Source organism: Urocitellus parryii, chromosome 15 (genome assembly GCF_045843805.1).
Source record: "Urocitellus parryii isolate mUroPar1 chromosome 15, mUroPar1.hap1, whole genome shotgun sequence".
Taxonomy (NCBI): Eukaryota; Metazoa; Chordata; class Mammalia; order Rodentia; family Sciuridae; genus Urocitellus; species Urocitellus parryii.
In genome coordinates this window covers 3,774,368-3,791,805 of record NC_135545.1, presented here as the reverse complement: position 1 = coordinate 3,791,805, position 17,438 = coordinate 3,774,368, and the positions used below count along the sequence as shown (strand labels likewise).

The 17,438-nt window shown below is 35.9% G+C and overlaps 1 protein-coding gene across 1 annotated transcript; it reads left to right on the top strand.

Moving 5' to 3' along the window:
- Nucleotides 1-1,219: 1,219 nt before the first annotated feature.
- On the top strand, nt 1,220-14,816 carry LOC144250346 (uncharacterized). Its single transcript, XM_077792995.1, has 2 exons — nt 1,220-1,375; nt 13,458-14,816. The coding sequence occupies exons 1-2, from the start codon at nt 1,220-1,222 to the stop codon at nt 14,814-14,816; spliced, it is 1,515 nt and encodes a 504-aa protein (XP_077649121.1).
- Nucleotides 14,817-17,438: the final 2,622 nt, after the last annotated feature.

Sequence of the window (17,438 nt, the reverse complement as noted above, 5' to 3'; positions counted from 1 at the left end):
TCTATAATTTCACTGCAGAGGTCTTTCACTTCTTTTGTTAGATTGAGGTTATTTGAAGAGTTTTCCTAATTTGTTTTTCAATTGATTCTTCATTGGAGAATAACAATGCAGTTGATATGAGTGTTGTTTTTATATGCTGCCACTTTGATGTTTTTGTTTATGGGTTCTAGAAGTCTCCTGGTGAAGATTTGGGTCTTCTAAATCAAGAATCACGTCATCAACACACAGAGATATTTGAAGCTATTCTGTAATTACTGGTATCTCTATAATTTTTCCTTTATTTTTTTAATTGCTCTGGCTAGAATTTCTAGGTCTATTTTGAATGGAAGTGGTGAAAAGTGTATCTCTGCATTATTCCAGTTTTTAGAGGGAATGACTTCTGTTTTCCCCATTAGAATGATGGTGGCTTAGTGTTAATTTACATACCTTTTACAATGTTGAGGTAAGATCCTACTATTCCTAGTTCTTCTAGTGTTTTGAACATGAAAGTGGTTGGAGCACACTTCAAATTGACCATTACTTTTCTGCTTTCACAACTGATCCTGCATGACATAAGAATGTCTTTCAAGAAATATATTCCTGTGTTCATGTCTTGGTTTTATATTTGATATTTCATAAGAGCATAGGATTAAAGCTGATTTTGAAGAAATTAAACCATCTGCATTTTATGTCTTTATGTAGTGTGTTAGTGAATCTTATTACATTTAAGATTTATTTTCTAAGTTAGGTGGTGTGTTTTCCAGTTCCATAACAAAATTCCTGTGACACATCAACTCAAAGGAAGGTAGATTTATTTGACAAGATTCATGGTCTCAGTGCATGTTCAGCTCCATTGAGTGGATGCCTTTGTGGAGGCAGAACATCACGGAAGGGAGCCACAGTAGAACAGAGCAGCTCATCTCATGGACTCTGGACAGACAAACAGCAGGGAGAGTAAGGAAGGGCAAGGAATAAACACACCATTCAAAGAATCAATTCAGGTACATTTGTCTATCTAGACACAAACTCTTAAGTTTCCATCACCTCCATATAGCCCATTAATTATGAATCCATCAATTTACCTGTTCCATGCTAGAGCCCCAATGATCCAGTCATCTCACCAAAACCCACTTGTGAGCACTGCTGCCTTGGGTACTACACTTGATACACTGTAGCTGATGCACGTGTCATCTCACGTTGGGGTGGTAATGAACTCTGCTGCAGGACACATGACCAAAGTATGATTTCTTCTCAGGGTATGCTGACATTCAGGGATGTGGTCATAACATTCTCCGAGGAGGAGTGGAAGTGCCTAAACCCTGCTCAGCGGGCTTTGTACAAGGATGTGATGCTGGAGAACTTCAGGAACCTTGTCTTTGTGGGTGAGAACACCTCTGTTTCACAACGCTTCACTGACACATCCTCAGGGCAACTGCCTGGCTTTGCCAAACGTTTCAGAGGAGAGAATACTCTGTATGGACAATCTCAGATATTGGATATCCAACTAAAATTGGAAATTCCTTAATTTGAAAACACTTTGGACTTATTTGATCTTACTTTATCTTACTCACTTTTGGTCATGGTCTGCAGATTTTATTCTGTGTGTTTGGAAACTGGAGTAACTTAGCATATAACACTATGGCACACGTCCTGAATTTGCATTTCTACATTTATTTTGAACATGTTTTGAATACTGCATAATAGCTGCACATGAATAGGATTCATTTTTATTCGATCCTAACTGCATGAACTTTAATTTTCTCTCATTTAATCTCCAGTAGTTCCTCTTAACTCCCCTCCTCTCTAGCCCCATTCCATTTTCTCTACCTTGCTCTCCTTCCCTCTGTCTTTGTATTCTTCACTAGTTGGGATTTATAGAGGTACTGAAATGTGAGCTTTACTGGGCTCTATGCCTCCCTTTTCCATTTTCTCATCCATTCCCTCAATCCACTTTTTCTACTCTGCTGACCTCCCTGGTATTTTATGTGGTCCCTTCATTTTTTCACTTATTTTACTCTTTATTTCATCTACAAGACTGAATATTTTACTTTTGAGTTTGCATAAGTCACTTTGCTTGCTTCTCTTCAGTTTCATACATGAATGCAAAACGCAATGATTTTCTTTTTTAATGACTGTTAATCCACTGTGTGTATACTGAAGTGTCGGTGTCAAGATAATTGTAGATTTGGGGTAAATAGGAAGGATTAGTCACATGGTTAGTCCAATTCTTGTCTTTTCATGATTCCACATGCTTCCTTCCAGAGTGGTCATACTTCCTTGCAATACCCTTACTCTTCCATTCTCAGTCACATCCATTATTTATCTGAATTCTTAATGATTGTCATTCTAACTGCAGTGAGTTGAAATCTCAATGTTGTTTTGGTTTCTTCTTGTCCAGTAGGTAGGGATGATGCTCATATTTCAGAGAATTTTTGGTTATTTGTATTTATTCTTTTGTGACACATCTCTTTGCACATTGACTCATTTGTTGGCTGAGTAGTTTGATTTCTTGTTGAGGTTTTCTGTTCTTTTTACTCATTGTGTTTAATGATTTTGTCAGAATCATACTTGGCAAAACATTCTTGCATTCCCTGGTTCTCTCTTCCCACTCTTAATGATTTACTTTACTGTGTACAGAATTTTTCAATTTGATTCTCTCCTACTTGGTTTCATTTTTTGAACTTTTATGAGGCTGCTAAGAATGCTGGAGCCTGAAGAGATAAGTTAGAATGTTGAATCTGTGTTTTCTTTTAGTAGTTTCAAGATTTTGGTATAATTCCTAGATTGTTTATCAACTTTGAGTTCAATTTTTTTGCAGTGAGAAATATAGGGTTATTGTTTCACTTTTCACTTATGTACATCCGTTTACCATATCCCTTAGTTTATAAGAAGGCTACCTTTTCTCCCTTTGTTTTTCAAAACTTTGTAAAGTATCAGATGATTAAATTCATGTGGATTTGTGTCCATATCTTCTATTTTATTCTACTGATCTAACAGAAATGTTAGATGACATTTTGGTTTTATTTCTTTGAAAATTTTTATTAGTGTTTAGATAAGGATTATGTCAAGTTTGTATGAGATTTTTGGTAGTAATGCCCTCTTCAGACATCAATTTTGCCCATTCGAGAACATGGGAGGTGTTTCTCACTTCACATCTTCTGTTTCTTCCTTCAGTTGCTTTTCACGTTCCTTTTGGAGGTTTGCATCTTCCTTGTTAAATTTATTTCTATGAATTGCATATTTTTTGAGTTTATTGTGAATGGAATATTTTTCTTCCTTTTCCTGCAGATTCATTATTAGAGTACAGAAAAGTGCTTGGTTTATATATGTAGTATTGATTTTGTTCCTGCACGTTTGCTGAATGATTTCATGAGTTTTACCCGGAATGAGTACTAGATTTATTGAAATGCTTTTCCTGCATTGCTTCAGATGATTCTGCTCTTCTTTTCCTTAATTCTGTTGGTGTGGTCCATTTATACTTACTGATTTGTGCATGTTCAATCAAACACGCATCTCAGAAATAAAATACATTTTATTTTGACCTCTTTCGTGTTTACTTGGATGCTGTTTTCAAATATTTTATTTAATTTTTTTCTATCTATGTTGATCTGGTATGCAGGCACTGAAGTTGTTTTTCCTTGATTTATATTTTGTTTTGGTATCTGGGTGAAATAGAGTACATAGATTCAATTTGGTAGTGTGTCCTACATTTGTGTTTCATGGAAAACTTGAGGAGAACTTGTATTAATTCTTCTCTAAATTTATAGATAAATTTCACTGAGAATCCATTTGATCCTGATATTTTCTGTGTTGGAAAGCATTTAACAGCTGCTTCAATCTCATTTTTTGATATTGGTCCATTTTATATTTTCTGTGTATCAAGGGCACATTTGGGTAGGTTTTGTATGTATCAAATTTGTCAATATCATCTAGATTTTCCACTTTTTTGGAATGCACATATTTTCAAAAAAGTCTGTAAGAATCTTATAAATTTCAGAAGTGTTTTTCATAATTCCTTTTTTTTTGCAATTTTGCTGATTAGGATCTTTTATCTCTTTTAGGTTGGTTTGTCTATGGGTTTTAAAATGATGTTCATCTTTACAACAAATGAACCCTTTATTGCATTAATCTTTCCATTTATATGTTTATTCTCATTTTTATTAATTTTAGCTCTGAGTTTTATTATTATTTTTTCTTCTTATTTTGAAAGAGTATTTTCATATTCTTGAAAGAGCTTATGTTGTCAGAGTTGATTATTTCTTTGGGGTCTTTCTAAAACTTGAATTGCTTAGTGTCTTCCTTTTATTGGGGCTGGCTTTGAGCTCATGATGCTCCTGTCTTAGCCTCCAGAGCCTCTGGGATTAGAGGTGTGTGCCACAGCACGGGGCAGGGTTTTTATTTTTTATGTAGTTGGTACACCAGTCTCTGGGGATAACTATTTATCCTCATTGTCTTGTTGAGGGTGATTCCCTGAACCAGTATGAGGTGCCTTCTTTGTCTCCTGTGATAATTTTCACCCACAGTCTACTTTCTCTCATATGGGAAGAGCTAACCCTGCTTGACTTCAGTCTCCATTTCCATGGTGTATGGTCTCCGTCTTTCACCTGAAGCCTGTGGGTGGCTTTGCCTGTAGAGTGAGTCTCTTGTCAACAACCTATAAGTGTGTTTTACTTGTAATGCTGTCTGTCAACCTGTGCCTTTTAGAGTTTACATCATTACTTGAAACCTACTGAGATGCTTTTTATTTCCTGCTATTTGATTTGAATCTAATTTTTATTCTAGACATGATTCTCCTCTTCTTAATTATTCTTCTTGTGAAATTCATCCCTATATTGGCTTTTTAATTTTTCATTTTTACCCATTTCTCTATAAAACATTTCATCAAGTGTGTTTGGCTGTGTACATTTGTTGGCTTTAATTTTCTCTTTATTTCTGCTTCTCATGGAAGGTATTTCCTCTACAATTTCTGAAGGATAATTTTGATTGATATAGTAACATTGAATAGCATCAACTTCCTTTAAGGGCTTGATATATATTATTCCAATCCCTCCTGACTTATACGGTCTGGACTCAAAAAGATGTTTAAATCCTAATTTGCTTACTTCTAAATGTGGCTTTAAAAATTGTATCTTTTTTCCATAGATTAGGCATGTGTCTGGGAGAGGGTATATTTGATGTTGTGAATTTAACAGTGTTAAGTATCTTATTCCTAAGGCTTTCAAAATTTTCTGATATTAATTCATTGAAGACAATGCACACCTGCTTAGTTAGAATTTGGCACCATCTTCTGCACCACTAATTCTTAGATTTGGTCTCTTAATGATAGACCAGATTTTTAAAATTTTCCTTGTCACTTTCTCTTAACATGTTTATTGTTGGCTATATTTTCAAGATTATTATTTTGGGTTTTTATTTTGAAACTCTGTATTCTAGGTTGCCTAATCTATTGATGATGCTGTCAATAGATTTTTTATTTGATTTATTAGTTTTCATCTCCCAGATTTCTATCAGAATATCTGTCTTTTCATTGAAATGACTTCACTTTTTGCATTTTCTTCTTTTCTACATTTCTTATTTTCACTTTTACCTCATTAAGCATTTCAATTGGGATCTTTCTAAGTTCTTTTTAAAATTTATGTTTAGTTTTTAAGATAATGCTGAGGAAATAAAAGTAAGTACTTAATAAAATTGTTAATGGTAACAAATTTATGCTTTCTGAGAATCTTTCTTTCTTATATGCTATATAATCTTTTTTGTTGTTGTTAGGTACACACGACAGTCGATTGTATTTTGATATGGGATACATAGTTGTGGTGCAGCCAATTACAATTTTCATCCCATTTTTATGGTGGAACATGATGTGGAGTTTTACTGGTCAAGTATTCACATATGAGAATAGGAAATTTGTTCATTTCATTCTACAATCTTTCCTATTTCCATCTTATCTCCCTTTCCTTTATTCCCGACTGTCTATACCAATAAACTTCTACACATACCACTCCATCTTCTGTTGTTTTGTGTTAGCAACCACAGAGCATAAAGAACACTTGATCTTTCATTTTGTGGGACTGACTTAATATCACTTAGCATGATATTCTTCAGTTCCATCCGTTCATCAGCAAAAGCCATATTGTCATTGTTCTGTAAGGCTGAGTAATATTACATTGTGTGGATGTGTATATTTGTTTATATCTATATAGAAAGATAGAGATAGATATCTAGATATCTAGATATCTATCTATCTATCTATCTATATATATATATATATATAATAGATAGTAAGATATATATATAGCATTTATATCTATATCAACATGTAGGTATATAGATATATCCACAACTTGTTTATCCATTTTTGTATTGAAGGGCACCTAGGTTTGTTCCATACCTTGGCTATTGTGAATTGTGCTGACTTTACATTCATTGGGTGCACCACTGAAGCATGCTGATACTAATCCCTTAGTCTATAAAATGAGAAGTGGAATAACTGGGTCAAAATGTGTTTCCATTCCAAGTTTTCTAAGAAATTTTCATACTGCTGTCTAAAGTACTTGCACTAATTGGAAGTCCCTTCACCAATGTTTGAGTGTGCCTTTCCCCCCATGTTCTTGCCAACAGTTATTGTTCCTTGCATTCTTGATAATTCTCATTGACTAGAGTGAGATGGAACCTCAGTGTAGATTTAATTTGCATGTTCTAAGTGGTAGAGATATCAGCCATTTTTTATATATTTACTGATAGATTATATTTTTTCCTCTGTGAAGTGTCTGTTCTGTTCCTTATCCCTTTTATTGATTTTTTTGGTGGGGGGTTAGTTTTTTTGTATTCCTTATGTCTCCTTGAGATTAATACTCTAACTGAAGTGTATGTAATTAAGATTTTCACCCTACTTTAGAATCTCTCTTTACACTATTGATTGTTTCCCCCCCTGAGAAAAAGCATTTTAGTTGGATTCTATCCCATTTTCTGATTCTTGATTTTCCTCTTGCTCTTTAGGAGTATTGTAAGGGAAGTCAGTTTATAAGCTCACATGGTGGGGATTTGGGCACACTTTCACTTCTATTACATGCAGGGTCTCTATGCTAGTGCCCAGGTTCTTGATCCAATTTGAGTTGATTTTTGTGCAGCATGAGAGAGAGAGGTGTTTAATAACATTTTGCTACATATAGATTCCCATTTTCCAACACCATGTGTTGAAGAAGCTAATTTTTTTCCAATGTACATTTTTGGCACATTTGTCTAGTATGGGATAACTGTATTTATGTGGTTTTTCTTTTACTGTGTCTTTTATTCTGTACCATTAGTCTACATATCTACATATGTTTTGGTGCCAGTACCATGTCGTTTTTGTTACTATGGCTCTGTAGTATAATGCAAGGTCTGGTAGTTTGATTGATCCTGCTTCACCTTTCTTACTGAAGATTGTTTTGGCTATTCTGGGTCTCTTATTTTTCTAAATAAATTCCATGATTGCTTGTTCTAATTGTATAAAAAATGTCATTAGGATTTAAATAGGAATTGCATTAAATCTGTATGAAAATTTTGGTACTATAGGCATTTTGATCATGTTAATTCTGCCTTACCAAAAGCATTGGAGATCTATCCATCTTATAAGGTCTGCTTTAATTTCTTTTTAAAGTTCTATATTTTTCTTTATACAGGGCTTTCATCTATTTTGTTAGGTTGATTTCCAAACATTTTTGAGGATATTGTGAATGGAGAGGTTTCTCTAATTTCCTTCTTAGTGAATTCATCACTGATGTATCAGAATGCCTTTCATTTATATGTGTTAATTTTGTCTCCTGCAACTTTGCTCAGTTCATCTACTAGTCCCAGAAATTTTTGGATGGAATCATCTGGACCTTCTAAACAGATAAGCATGTCATCTGAAAAGAGTTGGAATTATTTTTTCCTATTCATAATCCTTTAATTTTTTCCTTCTGTCTAATTGCTCTGGCTCAAGTTTCAAGGATGATGTTAATAAACATGGTAAATGAGGTTTTTCTGTCTCGTTTCATTTTCTAAGGAAATGCTTTCAATATTTCTTCATTTAGAATGAACCAGGCCTTGGGTTTAGCCTACATGACTTTTACAAAGTTGGATTATTTTACTACTCTTTCTAGTTTTTCTAGGGTTTTGAACATGAAGGTGTGCTGCATTTTGTCAAATGCTTCCTCCACATCTATGGAGATGATCATATGATTCTTGTATTTAAGTGTATTTATTGGATGAATTGCATTGATTGATTTTGACATGTTGATCCCACTTGGCATCCCTTGGATGAACTATTCTTGAGCATGGTACAAGGTGTTTTCAATATGTATTTGTATGCAATTTGCTAGAATTTTATTGAGAATGTATGCATCTATGTTGATCAGGTATATTTCTTTTAGTGTAGTTCCTCTCTTTGCTGGATTTCACTTTTATTTTTTACTTTTTCTTCATGAAATATAATATTGAGTCTGCTTTGTACTTCAGGATTTCTAGTGGTAAATTCTTTTAACGTTTGTTTATTGTGGAATAATTTTAATTTATTTTTGATTCTGAATCTTAATTTTGCTGGTCATAGTGTTCTTTGTGGCATCCATTTTCTTTCAGATATTGGGTTCTATTGAGTGGTGGGTACTAGGTTTTGAACCCAGAGGTGCCTAAACAGTGAGCTGGATCCCCTCCTGTTTTGTATTTTATTGAGAGACAGGGCCTCAGTGAGTTTCTTAGGGCCTTACTTTTGCTGAGGCTGCTTTGAACTCATGATCTTCCTGCTTCCGACTCCTGATCCACTAGGATTACAAGGATGTGCCCCTGCAGTCTTCTAGATATTGGTATCTATAATTGCAAGATCTCCTAGCATTGAGGGTCTATGTTGAGAAATCAGATGGGTTTCCCTCTCAATGATATGTGTTGCTTTTGTCAGGGAGCCTTGAAAATGCTATTCTTAGTCTGAATGTTAATCATTTTTAATGACATTGTGTTTATTTGTGGGGCTTTTGAAATTTTGTATATTTGGGGTCCTGGAAGCCTGCTGTATATGATTTTCCATTTCATTCTTTTGGCTTGAAAATCTACTTGGTTTATTTCTGTTTCTTTGGGTGTGGAGGTATCGATCATACCAGGTCAAGACTGATATAATTCTTGGAAGGTCAGTCTAATCATTGGTGTGTTCACATACCTACTATGTTTCTGCTGGTTCAGGGAAAATGGTCCCTGATTATCTGTGAGTTAGCAGTCAGATTACTTCCCATAAGGTGCTGTTTTGTGTGTCCTCATGAAGTAAAGTTCTGAGTGTCCAGCACTTTCAAAGCTACTGTGGGCTCCCTGGTGTGTATTTTGTAATGTGTGGGTTGTACCACTCTAGATTATATGCATAAGTATCCTTAAGCATGTTTTCCCATTTCAGTTGCAAATAATTTCCATCCCTTCCATCCTCCATTTCCTGATCCCTATCTGCTTCTTTTGTGGTCCTTCCTTAATTAAGTAACCTATTTGTGTATTTATTTATGCATTACAGTTGTATATACAAATGAAATACAGTGGTATATATTCAAGGATGTGGATAGCTTCGTTTGTGAAACATGATTTCATTATTTTTTTTATTCTAGTTGAATGAATTGAGTTTTTGGATTATAATAGAGTTTCATTCTGTATTTAAGAATATCTCAACTTTTGTTTCTAATTGCATTCTTCAGCATGAAAATTAATCTATTTTTGAATTTTTTTTTTAGTTGATAGCTTGATTTTGTTTCATTTTTTATTTTTTGCTTGTTTGGCTCTATGAGGATCACTGAGATGTTTATTTTGCATTCTTCACATATCTCAACAATCACCATTTCCTTAGAATTTAAGTCAGGAAATTTATTTAGTTGCCTCCATTTGGCCATATTTGCCATATTCTTTGAATGTTTTTGTTATCTATTTAGAACTTTGGGCATTTGAAAAATCTGTCCTGCGACCAGCACGCTAGCTTCATACTAGAGGTTTCAAACATAGAAGTTAACTGGTAAGGTCAAAATAAAGACACATAAACTCAATTTACCTTTTTCTTGCCCAGCTCAGAGAGGGCCCTTCCCGGCTCCTGCCTCAAGCCACTTGGCAGTAGGGAGGTTTACACGAGAGACCAGCAGGAAAGAGGAAGCAGCATGCCAGAGAGTGGGATTTTACTGGGAAACAAAAAATTCAGGGGAAAATTCCATCCAATGAAGGTCAAGGGAGAGGCCATGCCAAAGTCAGGGTCAGTGATTGATTTCCAGGTCAATGGTGAGCCACACTCCAACACAGACAAGCCCTTGCACCTGGAAAGGGTGGGGAAAGCTCTGACTCAGCGGGTCTGAGCGCCTCACACCCAGTCAGGGAGGTATCTCAGTCATGTGTGAGAACAGCTTCCCTCAGAAAAACACATCTGGAGATTTTTTTAATACATTTAACAGTATAACAGTTCTTTGAAAATGAGCAGCACATCTACTGTAGTGCTGAGTAAAACCACAACTGAGTTTACCAACTAGGAATGAATTCAGAATGTAGAAGAGATGTCTGCACTCCCATGCTTGTTGAATGATTATTCACAATGTGAAATATGAAAAATGTATTGGTAAGTATGTATGGATAAATAGGAAATGTACACACACACACACACACACACACACACACACTGCAGAACATAGAATTAAATGATATCCCGTTATAAATAAGTGAATTTTATCATTTATGGTAACATGGACAGACTAAAAGTGTATACTGCTTAGAGAATAAAAAGGCAGAAATCAGAAAATATCTCATGATCTCTAATTTACGTAGAACATAAAAATAGTGCTGTCATGTCATTTTAGAATACATTACTGGCAAGACTATTGGGTTTGATGGTTTGGGAGATTTCCCAGAAAGAATATAAAATGGTAGCATAAAAGTAGGAATAAGATGAAGACAGTTGTTTTGCCAGAACCAACAATAAGTTTTCAACTTGAAAAATAATAACATAATGAATCTGAAACATTTTATTGAAAAAAAATGCTATGCAAATATAACGATGGAATATATAGAATAATTAAATATATTCATCACTGCACAAGTTACTTTTGCTTTTGGAAAATCAATCTACACCTGGAAAGTGAATATAGTCTTATTTGCCAAATGGAAAACAATTAGTTAACCAAAAATACACTAGTAATAATCTAGAAAATTTCTTCATCCACAGAAAAATGACACCAATAAAAACTAGTAGGGACTTTTGAAACTTTATATCCTGATCTCAAGATGTCTTATTAAAATATTTGTGTCTGTAGTTTTTCATTTACAAAGGACTATATCCATATTGTAAAAGAGTTTGCATGTCAAATGGGTTCTTTGTCTTGTAAATTTGAAGAATAAAATCCATATTCACAAGGATGAGAGCATAGTAATAGGACTTATTTAGTGAAAAAAAGGAAGAAGGAAATGTAAGAAGAAAATTTAAAAAGAGAATAAAAGCTCACAAAGTGGGAGCATTCCCAGGAGATGATTTTAAAAGATGTCTTTTATCTATAGGTTTTTGTAAGCTTGATCTTTCCCTATAGAAGATTGATTAAGTATGGGATTCAGAAAGTGGAACATTACCTCTAATTTGCCTCCTTCCACAAGTCTGTAGAAAAGTGATTTCAAAATTACAATGACAAAAGGTTAAAAGAGAGGGTCCATTGGCCCAAGAGAATGTACATTGTAGGGTTGGTCATTTCTAGGAACTGGTAAGGGGGCTGTCATTGTGCTGAGAAACAGCTGGGTTTAGGAGCTCGATTTCTCAATCCTGTTTCTTCATTTCTTCTCTGAGACCCTTTTCTTGGATGCCTATTGCTGATCTACATTTAATTCTCATTTTGTCTGAATCAAATTCTTCCAGTGGAATTCTTTCTGTTCCTTTACAATCATTTTCTCATGTCTGATCTAACTCAAGACATCTTCCAAAATAAACCCATTTCCTTTTGGCACATTATGTCAGGGACAGATTTTTCGGAAACCACAAAAGTAGGCAAGAAATTAGATCCATTTTTTTTTTTTGGAATTCTCTCTTCATTGTATTCTGCTAATTTTTAGGGTAAGTATCTGTAGTGGAGAAATGGAAACAACTTTCCTTCCTTCTATTTGTAGTTTGTTAGAACTGTTGTAACCTGCAGCCTTGAAAAAAACAATGTCTAGAGTATTCAGTAAGGCAATATGTTCAATGCATACATTTTAAGATTATATATTTATGGAGGAAGGATGCAGTCAAGGTTTTTATATTTTCATCTTCTTGGTATTCTCAGGTTGATAGAATTTTACACATTGCATTGGGATTTTCAGGTGAATCCAGTAAGAAGGATACATTCTAACTTTTGTTTCTTTCATTTATGTCTTCCCTGTAAACTCCTGGATGGTTACCAGAGGAGAATACACAAGGTTCATTCCAACAGGTGAGAAATAGAAGATATCAAAATAAGAATCTTGAGAATATACAATTCAGTAAACATGAAATTATGAGAAAGTGTAAAGGGAAGCCAGAATGTCCTGGACCTTATCACTGTGCAGTGGCATCCTCTGAGAGGACTGGGAGAGAAGATGAACATCAAGAATCTGCCCAAACTAATGACTTTGTGTCAGGAATTCAGTTGGATTCATTTGCTTCTTGGAGTAAGTGTGTAGATCCACTTATGGAACATTACTTTACTGTGAATAACAATATAGAAAATCAGCAAGAAAATGTAGATCATGATGCAAAACATCATTTGAAACATTGTGAATTTGGCTTGAGTTCTCATTCAAATATTGCTGTAGACAAGAGATTCCAAAATATGAAAAAAAAATCTCAATGGGATTTCTGTGATAATTCATTCATCAAAAGTTCACTATTTCTGCATCAAGACTTCCTTCAGTTCTGTTCCAATGTCTGCAGTTTGGATAAAATTCACAGGGCCAATATCAACACAGTGATGATTGAGAAAAGAGAACACACTGGTAAGTATGAGAAAATTTGCATCAATGATGAAACTGGGGTGGCATTTGCTGATCGATGTAACCTAAGTAAATTGGAGGGCACTTCTGTTGCACAGGAGAGCCATGAACACAAGGAAACATGGGAACACACTAACAAAGGATCAGATCCACCTAACACACAGAGATCTCCTTTGACCCAGAACCATGAAAAGTGGGACAAATGTTCAAAAGTCATCAATGAGTGGCCAAAAGCTCTTACCCGTTCTAATGTCCAGAGGAAAGACAGATCTTATGAATGTAAGAAATGCAATGAACTATTTAATCAGTTCTCAGTGTGTAAAGAGCATGAGAAAATCAATACCATGGAAATGTCCAATAAACATACAGGTGAAAAATACAGGGAAAGCCCTGATGAGTCATCAAACAAAATTGGACCTAATACAATATGCACCCAAGAAGATCCATGGACAATCAAGGAATGTGATGAATCATTTACTCCATGTTTAAATCTTGAAAAACAGCAGAACATCCAGAATGAAGAGAATCTTCATAAAATAGAAGATTGTAAAACTTTCATTAGTAATTCCTCACATTATGAGGTACATAAGAGTATCCATGCAGGAGAGAAACCCTACAAGTATACAAAATGTGGCAAAAACTACATTTCTTCCTCAGAACTGCTTTGTCATCAGAGAATCCACACAGTAGAGAAACATTACAATTCTGAAGAGAGTGGGAAAGTATATATGTGTTCCACACAACTTGTTCATCCTCAGCTACTCCATACTGGAGAGAAACCATACAAATGTAAACATTGTGCAAAGACCTTTAAATGTACCTCAAGCCTTGTTATTCATCGGAGAATCCATACTGGAGAAAAACCATACAAATGTAAAGATTGTGGCAAAGCCTACATTTGTCCCTCACACCTAAATATTCATAAGAGAACGCACACAGGAGAGAAACCCTACAAATGTGAAAGTTGTGGAAAGGCTTTTTCTAGTTCATCATATCTTGCTGTGCATCAGAGAATCCATACTGGAGATAAACCCTATCATTGTAAAGATTGTGGGGAAACTTTCATTGTTCCCTCAGAACTTCATAGGCATCAGAGAATCCATACTGGAGAGAAATATTACAAATGCCAAGAATGTGGAAAAGCTTTTAATCATTCTTCACAGTTTGCTATTCATAAGAAAATTCATACTGGAGAGAAACCTCACAAATGTAATGACTGTGGCAAACCTTTCTTTTCTTCCTATAAATTAAGTGTGCATAAGAGAATACATACAGGAGAGAAATCCTACAAATGTGAAAGTTGTGGAAAGGCTTTTGCTCATTCCTCATCTCTTGCTGTGCATCAGAGAATCCATACTGGTGAGAAACCTCACAAATGTAATGAGTGTGGCAAAGCTTTCATTCGTTCCTCCACCTTAAATGTGCATAAGAGAATACACACAGGAGAGAAATCCTACAAATGTGAAAGTTGTGGAAAGGCTTTTTCTAGTTCATCATATCTTGCTGTGCATCAGAGAATCCATACTGGAGAGAAACCTCACAAATGTAATGAGTGTGGCAAAGCTTTCATTCGTTCCTCAACCTTAAATGTGCATAAGAGAATCCACACTAGAGAGAAACATTACAAATGCCAAGTATGTGAAAAGGCTTTTATTCATGCATCCCAGTTTGCTATTCATAAGAGAACTCACACTGGAGAGAAACCTTACAAATGTAATGAGTGTGGCAAATCCTTCATTTGTTCCTCACATTTAAATGTGCATAAGAGAATCCACACAGGAGAGAAATCCTACAAATGTGAAAGTTGTGGAAAGGCTTTTGCTCATTCCTCATCTCTTGCTGTGCATCAGAGAATCCACACTGGAGAGAAACATTACAAATGACAAGAGTGTGGAAAAGCTTTTATTTTTATAAAATGTCTGAATTATGAATGGGACAAAAGTATGTCATTGATATCATGAATTATATGTGCATAAGGATGTGGCTTTTGCATGGCAGGAATTACTCAAGCTACAAAAGACTGACATATGGTAGAACTATTGGACATTTCTTGTGGTAAAACTTTCCAACCATATCTTGTAACTGGCTCCTTGAAACTAATGACTGCAACACTAAGTGCAAAGTGCTAACGATCAGCTAGATGTATGGCTATAGTGCAACCAAAATTTTTTAGTTCAGTTATTTTTAAATGATAATGAAAGGGCATAGCTGTAGGAAATGAAAGCCAGGGCTACAGATCAATTTCTTCGTCCAATTAGTTGCTCAGAGATCCTGGAACATCCTCCAATTGCTAAATATTTTCTTAATTACAAAACTGGGGTTATTCCATGGAGTACAAGTCCAAATGCATGTTCAGAATAACCAGATTAAAGCTGTCCTTGTACAATCATATGAGCCCCCTGAAGCTTCTCACCAATGAGGAGCCATTGATTAGGCCGGACATGGTCATCTGACAGTCAATTACTGTTTTCTACTGCCTTCTATGTGGGAGAAGAGACTGAGGCCCATACTGAAAAGGTTGATGAGGTGTATACACTGATACATTCCTTTCTCCTTGGTTTCTTCCAAATGTATAAGTGAGAACCAATCCTTTATTAAGCATCTGGGAAGTAAACACTGAATGAGGACTCATCAATAAGACCCCCATACTGCTTAGTACATAATGGTCCTGTTTATTTATTGGCAAACTCTTCAGAAAATAAGGTTTGAAAAGTCACTTATTACTTCTGAGCTTTGCAATTGAAAATATTGAACACTCTGTGGCGCCTTAGAAATATGACCTACACCTTTCAAGTCAGTGGAAGTCCCTGTGTAAGGACCAACCTTTAGGCCAATGTATTACAGACATAGCAAACACATCTTCCCCAGTGTGTATAACACCTTTAAAAATCTTTCCTTTTATAAAAGTTCCAATTGAAGATGTTCTTCTCTAGTTAACTGAGCCCAGTGTGCCCTGATGTCCCAATACTTTCATCAACTCTGGGTTCATTTGACAAAAGTTTTCCTGTTGATCGAAGGAGAAGGCACGAACAGGATTTAAGCTGTGTTATTTTTGTTGAGTATTTGAAGAAGGGAATTGGTGGTCGGAGCCACATATTTTATTTCCCCTGTAATATCTGTATCACTTTCAGCACTACTTGAAATCTGTTCATGGTGGGATTACCCTACTCTAGTACAATTTCCACTGTGACAGAGGGCAAAGAGCAATACACCAGGACTTACAGCCTGGGGCCCCATTTCTGTCAATACAGATCTGTCAGTGGGAGGGAGACAATCCTGCAAAGTCCTGGATATAGGATACAGGGATTGGTTGGATTGTATGACAGCCCTGGACAGTGTGGCAGTGCCCACAGTGTTTAGTGGGGATAGAGCACGCACCAATGCCAGTTTCCCTCGGGAGGAGGGAGAGGATTGTCCATCCACATCTGATCTGCACTCATTAGCCCAATGTCTACCATGATGGCAACATAGACACAGTCCTCATCTTGAAAGTGGTGCCCATTTTTTGGCTAGATGGATGCTGACAGTCCCTGGCCAAATTTCCAGGTTTATGAAAGATTAATAACCGTCATTTGGAATTTTAATTCATCTAGGAAGGCTGAGACCTTCAAGGCTGAGACCATGGTTATTCCTGGACATAGGTACTACCTATGTCAGCACAGAGATGGATAGTCAGTGTTTCCTTCTTTTTCTAAGGATAAATGACCTCCTGACATGTCTCACTGACATTTTCAAAAGCGTATTATTTAGGAAGTAAATTACTAGCTTCTGAGTCCCCGATCACTCAACTGACAGTTTGAAAAAACCTTGCAACCAAATTGCATAAGTCTCATGGGGACCCTGACTAATTTTGCTGATATCCAGTTTATTCTCCTAGGTCAACAACTCTCTCCAGGTCTCCTGGCACATATGTTCACTTGTCAATAAGTTTGTAGATCTAAACTTAACTGATAGCCTAGATCAGCATAATGTCCAGTTCCAGTCAGCACTTCCAGGGTGATATGAACTCCACGAGCCCAATTCCTCTCAGCCTGTTCTGCACTAAGCTCCTTCCAATTGGATTTCCACATCACATGTCGCCCCCTGATAAAAAGACTTTGGCCAATATAAGCCAATCCCTGGGCAGTAAGGCTTCAGTGGTAAGAGTTTGTGATAGTTTTTGTACAATTTGAGCTGTGGGAACATACATAGAACATGCAGACTTAAGGTTCTTGTGGATTTTAAAAGGAATGGTCATGTGATCAAATCGACGGACACGTTTCATGGGGCCAGCTTGTTCAAAATCAGGATACATTCAAAATCCCCAGATGTCCTCCCCAGCTGCCCTTGCTGCCCAGAGACCCTAATGCAATGGTGACAACATGGTTGACATAGGTTTACATGTCTTTAATTTAGTCCTGGGCATGGGCCAGGACATGGGAGCAGAAAAGGGAACTCACATCTTGAAGTGAGAAAACACTTCAGAACATACATTTTTGTCTCAACTAGATAACTTCAAACTCATT

What these genes read in the sequence shown, in the direction of transcription:
- LOC144250346 (XM_077792995.1), top strand. Translation starts at nt 1,220, where the DNA reads ATGATTTCTTCTCAGGGTATGCTGACATTCAGGGATGTGGTCATAACA. An exon ending in TTGTGGGTGAGAACACCTCT is followed by an intron (nt 1,376 to 13,457) that starts GTTTCACAACGC and finishes CAGAATGAAGAG; the next exon opens with AATCTTCATAAAATAGAAGA.